This window comes from Sinocyclocheilus rhinocerous, unplaced genomic scaffold (genome assembly GCF_001515625.1).
Source record: "Sinocyclocheilus rhinocerous isolate Xijiao unplaced genomic scaffold, SAMN03320098_v1.1 scaffold615, whole genome shotgun sequence".
Taxonomy (NCBI): domain Eukaryota; kingdom Metazoa; phylum Chordata; class Actinopteri; order Cypriniformes; family Cyprinidae; genus Sinocyclocheilus; species Sinocyclocheilus rhinocerous.
This window is the reverse complement of record NW_015631049.1, coordinates 2,802,151-2,811,276: the sequence shown is the minus strand read 5'-3', so window position 1 is coordinate 2,811,276 and position 9,126 is coordinate 2,802,151. Positions and strand designations below refer to the sequence as shown.

At 38.9% G+C, this 9,126-nt stretch overlaps 1 protein-coding gene across 1 annotated transcript in view; it reads right to left on the bottom strand.

Annotated features, from left to right (window-relative positions):
• Positions 1–360: 360 nt before the first annotated feature.
• The window catches only part of LOC107741256 (transmembrane protein 132C), a 292,083-nt gene continuing 283,317 nt past the window's right edge, over positions 361–9,126 (bottom strand). Inside the window, exons 7-9 of the mRNA XM_016553957.1 lie at positions 7,935–8,208; positions 6,772–6,963; positions 361–3,327 (exon numbers count right to left, since the gene is read on the bottom strand). Of these exons, the coding sequence (XP_016409443.1) occupies positions 2,131–3,327; positions 6,772–6,963; positions 7,935–8,208 (1,663 nt within the window). The 3' untranslated portion in view covers positions 361–2,130. The remainder of the gene's footprint in view (positions 3,328–6,771; positions 6,964–7,934; positions 8,209–9,126) is intronic.

The following is a 9,126-nucleotide window of genomic DNA, read 5'->3' as shown; positions in this document are numbered from 1 at the left end:
AAGTTACATATTAAAGTTAAAAGTCTGTTCTCGCATTTCATATAACTGATGTCGAAATAGCTGACAAAACGTATTAAAATCCGTTAAAAATTTAATAAAAAATGAATTGTTTTTTTGAAAGAATTAAATATTAATTATAAATATTTTTTTAATAAATTATTATTTTTTTTTTTTTTACCTCAAATTAACTGAGATGCTACATGGAATATTTGTACTTAAAAAAAATATTTTAGAAAGGCAAAAATGTAATTGGAAAATGGTTAAAAAAGACATTTTTTTCCCTTATACATTTATATAAATACTTTCCAATTACAATTAAATCTGCTCTTCACTACTTCTAATGTAGCTTTAAATAAATAAAACACCTTTGAAACAAACAGAAATAATATATCAAAGGAAAAGACTGAACTCTGTCTAAATGGGGAATCTGATGTCCTGACAGAACCCATGACATGATGTCTTAACATATTAAAGCCTTTCATTTTTATTCCTCCAGAGGGAAATCAGACTTGAACATAGAATATGAAACAATCAAAATGGCCTCATGACTCTTCTGTGTTGATTTTGAAAATGTAGGCAACAGCCTTCTTGCAGTGTCCACAAGAAAATTTTAATCATTTTATTTACATCCTATCTCATATTACACTTACAAATAAATATTGCATTCTTACAATCTACATTTCAATTCTAGCACTGTTCATCTGTGAGCATATTTTCACCTGAGCTATCAAAGAGAAGGTGTCCACATCTGTCCTTCCCTACAACTCTTCAGTAATATAAACAACAATGATTCAAGGACCTGGGTAAACGCTGGGGTCAGTGAGGCAGAAATATAAAGTTGCTTTACAACCTATAGGACATGTAAAAACCATGTGCAGGTGCTCCAGCCATGTAAAAAGGGGGTAAACGATGTACATTTCGCCTCAATAAAAAGAGAAACATTCATACATTTACCGTACTGGAGAGTAACAGACCACTCTACTCTTGTATATTTTTCTATCACAGCAATCATATGGTTTTATAACAAACACAACTCCTTTTTGTGGGCTTGTATTTCTACACGGTCCGTCCCGTGTTCATCGTCGCATCTTCAAACTGTCAGGTTGTATGTCTGGATCAGTTGCTGTATGGACAGTCAGATTGGCCGGTCTCAGATCAGCTAAGGGCCACTATTATGCACTTTCTGTATTATTCTTATTGTGCAAATGAACAACCTCCAGAAGGGACTCAAAATAAGTCCTCAGTCCTTTTTTTCCACATTCACTTGATCAAATGAACAGTGCATGAGAAGTCTTTTTATTCTCATGTTGCTTTTCATCACTGATGTCTTCTGTTTTTCTCCCAGAGGAGAGATAGAGAGGGAGGACTGTTGTGTTTTGGTGTTTTTCGACTCCTTAAACAGTGTGTGTGTGCAGATACAGCTGGTACAGATTCCAGCCAGGGGGAATCCCACACGTCCTTGCACCCCAGCTCTCTTGGAATTCACACAGGAGGGACAGACAGTACAAAATGAGTGGTAAAAAACAAACACACCTGGATCTGGGGCAGGCCGGGTGCTTTGAGGGCCTGTTTTGGTCTAGTTACATACTAATCTGGAAAAAGGCTGGGATTATCTCAAAAAATAAGATCTGTTGTCTCCGTCCATAATTCTGACTTGTTTGATTTGATTCGAAATAAAACAAAAAACTAAGATACATTAGTGATAACTCCTGTTTATTGACTTCCATGGACTGTGATTTGCTGTACAGCTGTCAAGTTTGTTTCCTTTCTTTCTTTCTCTCACTGGTCTTGTTTGGGCTTGTTTATTCGGGGTGTTGGTAACTGGCATTCTGTCCCTGTGCTAGCCAATTGGCAGCTGCTCACTCTGCGCCACCTGGACCGCTTGGCGGAGCCAGTACGAACGTGCCAGTCTCTCCTCACCCGTTTCCCATTTTTGTGAATTTCCTACTTAACTCAAAACTCCCAAAATATTTTATTCCTTCCTACTCCCTACTTGCATCCACTTTCGATTCTTTAACAATTCCTCCCTCCCTCTCTCCCTGCATTCCCCCAACAGTGCAAAGGCATTTCTGGTGAGTTTTTGTGTGTCCTCCCTCTCGCTTTCCCTTTCTTTCGTTCTCTTCCCAGCTCCTACAGATTGTCTTGCAGTCTCTCCATGTAGCTTCTGAGCTCAGCCGACTGTCCCAGGTCCATATCTTGACAGACCCACTTGATGTTGTCTTCATTTCCGATAAGGATGGAGTTGGTGTAGGGCCCACCTTCGTCTGGCAGTACAGTGGCGAAGGAAGTAAACTTGACCCTTTTGCGCTTGGCAGCGCTGGGAGAGTTGTTAAGACGTTCGACTTTTCCACTTGGGTCGTTTCCCAAACAGGACCGTGGATCGGAGTGTACCTGGGGGATGCCACGTCCGTGTGATGACCCACTTTTCTGAACGGCGCTCCCGTTGAGGAGGTACTTGCTCTCCTCGCACCCCTCATTGCGATCTATCGCAGTCGTGCACTCATCGTTGTGTGCCAGTGGCCCGTGGTCGCCGTGATGATCCATCAGGTCCGCTTCATTACCGAGCCACACCCAGTCATGGGCATGGTTCATGTTGCCCTGCTCCAGAACAGGAAGCTGTTTGTGGCGGTAGCGGAAGGCAAAACTGACACAGTTGATGAGGAAGACGAGGATAGCAAGGCAAAAGACTCCAAGCAGGGCATACATGCCAATTTCCAGGTCTGACAGACTTCTTGGAGCCTGAGTCAAGTCACTCTCTGCCCCGCCAGGTAGGTTCACCTGCACTGGGAAACTGGTATAGTCCACAGGGTTGTTGTTTTGTCCCCCAACCTGTTTGTTTCCCCCGGAACGACTAGTTAGCGGAGTCTTTGCAGTTGTGCTGACTTTCTTTAGGACTGACTCCTCACGTTCTACCGCGGTGTTTGTGTATTTCCAGCTATCTCCTCCACTTGTTTTATCTGGCTCTAGAACTTTATGTCTCTGTTCATTTGTGCTGTTGTCCAGACTGTTCTCATCATGAGTTCCACTCCTCTGCTCCAGGTCGTTCTGTCCGAACTTCACTTGTACATTTCCTATCCCCATTGCCAAAATGCTCCTCCTCTTGGATTTCTGGCAGGTTTCTGAGATCATCATCTCCACGCGCAGTAGTGCTCCCTGGCCCTCGCCTTCCGCCACTATAACAGGCCAGCGTTGGGAATGTTCCTGATAGGTGGAGACCACATTCTCATCCAGTGAGGTGATGGTTAGAGTAAAATCTTTAGGGTCATAGATATCAAGAGGGGTCACAGAGCCATCACTGTACTGAATCCATGCACTGATAATGGCTTCCTGTAATATAACAGATAAATGGTTAAGAACAAATGCTTTATAGGACTAGTTCACCCCTAGTGAAAAGTCATCATTTACTCACTTCAATGTTGTTTTAAACTCATGACTTTTTGTTGAACAAAAAAGGAGAAACTGATGGAGAATTGTACTGCTCGCTCTTTATTGAATGAATCATTCTTTTGAGTCACATGTTTTCATTGATTTGGTTGATCCATTTCACAAAACCACTTTGAATGACTTGTTCAAAAATCTGGTTCTTGGCTCAACGATCCAGTCACAGGTTTACAGGAGGTGAGGAGAAGACAATCAGTGACTTCAGCAAATGTGTATGTAGTGCATGAGTCATATGAACCGCTTTTATGATGATTTGTGCATCCTTTTTGAAGCCTTAGTATCCATTCATTGTAATTACACAGAAAAGCCTGAGTTCCCTCCTGTTAACCTCTGCACAGTCAGTCAGTGAGCTAAATTTGAGAACCAAATCAGTCTGATTTGCAAACAAATCATTCAGACAATTTTTTGAACTGAAACCAAAGCATTTAAAAGATATGACTCAAAAAAATTATTTGTTCCCAGAAAGAATGGCTAGTATAATTCTGCACATATTTATCCTTTTGTGTTATGGGTTCAACGACAAAAGGGTGAGTAAATGGCAACCAAATTTTCATTTTTGGTATCCCTTTTAACAACAAAACCAAATTAGTTTGAAACATTCTCATTTATATAGCTACTGCATCATTGTCCTTGGAGAGTGAAGGCTTATATACTATACAGCACTGCAATGTGAGAATGAGAGTTTCTGCTCTGAAAACATTTTAAGTCCCTGAACATGTGAATCAAAGCACAAACTGCCTGTGACTGGAACTGCAATGGCGTCTAATGGCAAGGTTGTGAAGGTTATTTCTCTTAATAAATTCAGAATTTCCCATGATAAATGCAGGAGCACTACAAGTTAAGATTTACCTTAAAAACTCAGTAATTTATACTCTAAAACATAGGAAGAGGCAATTAAGTTGACATGCTGAAAACAGTAAACTTAACAATAAAAGTCTGGCAGTAAAAAGAATACATTAATAGTTCAGAATGCTGCTTTTTTTGGTACGGACTCAAATTCAAGGTGGCAGTATCATTACTTTTACTGCTAAAACAAGGAATTCTTTCATTTCAGTCACCATAAACTACAGGAAAGAATAAGTCAACAGTATTAAGGGACTTTATTCGTGCTTGCAGAACATTCAAACCTGGTATGCTTTCAATGCATTGGAAAGAAAAGCATGTATGTTTTTTTAAATTTCCACAGAAGTAAGCTATACAATTTGGAATGACATTAAACAAAATGTGTAAACAATGACATCACTTTCATGTTTGAGTGAACTGTCACTTTCTTTAAGACTAAAGTGTCAAGTTTTCAAGAAGCTCACAAAAATATCTGTAGCAGTACTTGAAAAATGTGCAAATTAATTTTAGCTTATCTAAACATGTAGTCGTATATCATTTAAGAAATACTAAATACTATGATTGGAAAGAGAGATGTAATTATAGGATATGGATTATAATTATATAGGATGTAGAGTGTGTGGAGTTAATCACAAATGCTCAAGAGAGTGAAAACGCAAAATGCAGTGTTTAAACAGTGAACAGCCTCCAGATATGTGGCCACCTTGATTTTGGCAGCTTCTTCAAATGAGACAAAAAGCGTTTTTCTTAATATCCGTTATTGCAAACAACTCCAAATGAGACTCTTGCAGTGCTTTCCCACCCACTCTCATTTACTCATAGTTAACCTTAGGCCCTGTGCGTGGGAAAACTCTGGAAGAAGGGAAAGCATTATGCTGCTTTTTTTGGTACGGACTCAAATTCAAGGTGGCAGTATCATTACTTTTACTGCTAAAACAAGGAATTCTTTCATTTCAGTCACCATAAACTACAGGAAAGAATAAGTCAACAGTATTAAGGGACTTTATTCGTGCTTGCAGAACATTCAAACCTGGTATGCTTTCAATGCATTGGAAAGAAAAGCATGTATGTTTTTTTAAATTTCCACAGAAGTAAGCTATACAATTTGGAATGACATTAAACAAAATGTGTAAACAATGACATCACTTTCATGTTTGAGTGAACTGTCACTTTCTTTAAGACTAAAGTGTCAAGTTTTCAAGAAGCTCACAAAAATATCTGTAGCAGTACTTGAAAAATGTGCAAATTAATTTTAGCTTATCTAAACATGTAGTCGTATATCATTTAAGAAATACTAAATACTATGATTGGAAAGAGAGATGTAATTATAGGATATGGATTATAATTATATAGGATGTAGAGTGTGTGGAGTTAATCACAAATGCTCAAGAGAGTGAAAACGCAAAATGCAGTGTTTAAACAGTGAACAGCCTCCAGATATGTGGCCACCTTGATTTTGGCAGCTTCTTCAAATGAGACAAAAAGCGTTTTTCTTAATATCCGTTATTGCGAACAACTCCAAATGAGACTCTTGCAGTGCTTTCCCACCCACTCTCATTTACTCATAGTTAACCTTGGGCCCTGTGCGTGGGAAAACTCTGGAAGAAGCCAGGGAAAGCATTTTTAGCAGAGCCGCTATTTTAGATACTTTAATCAGATGATTCCAAACAGCACTGTAGGGGGAAGTAGGATATTAGAGCTATTCAATTCTCAGTTATAATAACGCCTGCTAAAATGAACAACGGTGCCTCTAGTGAAGGGCTATGGGTCAATAGAGAAAACAGAGGCCAGAACATTTTGCAGAATGTTGTTTGCATACTGGATTATTTCCACAATAGTATCTGTACTGTTGGCAGGGCCGACTGTGGACGGTTGATAAGTGTGCTTGACAAAGCCTGGTTTAAAATGTTGCATGGTCAGGAAAGCATGTGAAAGATTGTTCCTTTACCTGACTTTTTAAAATATTTTAGTTTTTACATTTTGTCTCTAATATCTCTCAATCTCTCCTTATCCACAGACTCTGGAAAAAAAAAAAAAAAAACCTTAACTAGGTAGCGTGAATGGAAATGGAAATAGCTGAAATTCTAGTTTGTACTCCCAGCCTCATGTTCTAGTTCTGCAGTGTTCCAGTAAGTCTCAATAAAGTTAAATTATTGTGCTTGAACATTGAAACATTTTTAATTATATTAATTATAAATTTGTAACTTGAATGTGCGCAGGGTTCTGGTGACAGGCGGACTGTTTTAGAAATATGGTGTCAATTCACAGCAGTGTTAGCTTTTATTTCTTAAATGTTCAAGCCAATTCACTATAGCCTAAACCTCTAGTTCCAGAACAGTTGGAGCCAACTTACAGTAGCCCCAATGTCTACAGTAGCCTCAACTTCTAGTTTTAGAATGTTATAACCTCGATGATTTTTTTCCATAATACATAGTAGTTTATGGTAGTAAATGAAGTATTCTGTTGGTCATTTCTCATGGCTCTCACCTGTTTAGGTGTGTGCAACAGGTCCTGAGCAGTGGTTGTGATGTAGAAGGCTCTGTTGTTGGTGGAACTGGGCTGCAGTGAGAGACTCAAAGAGCCCACCAGCTGAACTCCCAGATCAGTGATGGTCACTTTATCATCCACCACTGTGATGGCCTTCTCAGCCAGAATGGAGTCAGAAAGAGGGGATATCACCTGGGAAATACAAAAGCCAATTCTCACATTGTTCAGATAAATGCATATGTCATGCTATCTATCTATCTATCTATCTATCTATCTATCTATCTGTTTTTGCATGAAATTTACTCAAGGCATTTTAAATAATTTAAATAAATATTTGAAAATCTTTTCCTGTTCCTCTTTCCGTTATATAATATTTCTCATCCTTATAAAAGGCGAGGAGATACAAACTGACGCTTTGCAATTGCTTTACTATGACAGACAGGCAGTAACGCAGGTGAACGAAGAGCTCCCAGAATCAACGTGTCATCGTAGAGCACCATATTCTGTTACCGTGGACACAAACTGTTGAGTGACACCATGAGGATTCCGGAGCTGAGGGGAGGAAAGGAAGAAAAAAACTAAAATGGCAGGAAATCAAAAGGGGTGGCAGAAGCCTAAACGACAGGGAGAGAAACAACATGAAAAAAGGACTGGAGAGAATTCCACACAAAATAAAAACAAACTCAAAACCACATGCAAGGTCTTATATAACCAGCACAAAGTTGGACCAACATCATGAAGTGCAAATGGAGACAGACAGACATGAAAACACACATGCAGAGGAAATGAACATAAACACACAGGGTGGGCCTCATAGTCAAGAGGGGGATGAGCATTCAACACAGCTGAGATTTTAACACCTGTAGACAAACAAGCTTGTTATCACTCAGATACAATAACATATTTGCAATGAGGGGTGAATATTTCCGGTGTGTTTGACAAGGGAGGTGTTACTATTGCCCAGGTTCTTTCTTTTTTTTCCCACCGATCTTTATTTGTGTGCTGACATCATTTAAAACTGAGCTGCTCACCAAATATCAGCTGCATATACTGTACTGTACTGATAAAATGTACATCATGAAAGCAATGTAAGACCCTTTGGAAAAAATGTGTCTGCAAGATGTATAAAAGCAGATACAGATGATAGCTAGATAGATATTTACCTGTATATTGGTGATGCCTGGGTCTCTTCCCACCAGCACCCTTCCATCAATTAGTCGCGCAAAGCTTGTATCTTCCACTTTCAGGAAGTCCAGGACCATCTCTGTGATGTCGGCTGACCAATCAGAACCTAGCATGTGCACAAGCTCCCCACCAGAGCCAGCTGGCTCGGCTACAAAGTGTGTGAGAACACGCACCAGAGCGTGCTGATACTGCAGGGCACATCCTCTGCCCTTCCTCTCATCCTCCTCATCATCCTCGCTGTCCCTTGTCGGCCTGGGCAACACAGAACACAGATAAGATAAGAAATTTAATCTCAAGAAAATCTACATGTTTAGTAGCTGTTGTATGATGATGAAGTAGTGACTATAAAAAGCTACTGAAATGCCATTATGCATAATCATAATATTTAATAATACAACACAAATGGGTTGATTTGCAGTTGGAGTTGAAATAATGAGATACTAGTAATGAGATTCTAAGAATAATGAAATACATGATAATAATGATTCTAAGAATAATGAAATACAAAGTCAAAATAACAATACCATCTTGTGCTTTACGGTTTCCTTAAAGGGATAGTTCAATCAAAAATAATTCTGTCATCATTTACTCACCCTCATGTTGTTCCAAACCTGTATGGCCTGCTTTCTAACATGAAACTCAGAAAAAGATGGGCCATGCGGGACTTTTCCATAAAAGTGAACTGGGACAGGGGTTGTCGAGCTCCAAAAATGTGGAGAAAAACAACATAAAATTACCAGAATAGTCCAAATGGCCTGTATGCTATGTGCCAGCTTTGTGTGAGGGAATTTAAATAATTATTTATTGAAAATCTGCTGTTGTTCTCACATCTCATTTTCACTCTTGCATAATAAAACATGCTATTTTTTATTAAATCTTCTTTGGAGCATTCTTTCACTGTGTGGAAAAGAGCACTGTGAACATCTACAGAGGAGAAAGTCATTCAGGTTTGGAACAAAATGAGAGTGGGGCAAATGATAGAAAGCACATTTTAGCTTATTTCTTCAAATGTTATACTGAGGGCCAAGAAGAAAGCAATTATAAACATTTTTGGCAAAGCTAAGCTTGTATATTTCAATGCAGCTGGCTATCTGACTGATTAGAGCCGAGGAAAAGAGTTTGTTTTTTTTGTTTTTTCATGTTTTTTTTGGTTTGTTTTTTTTGTTTTTT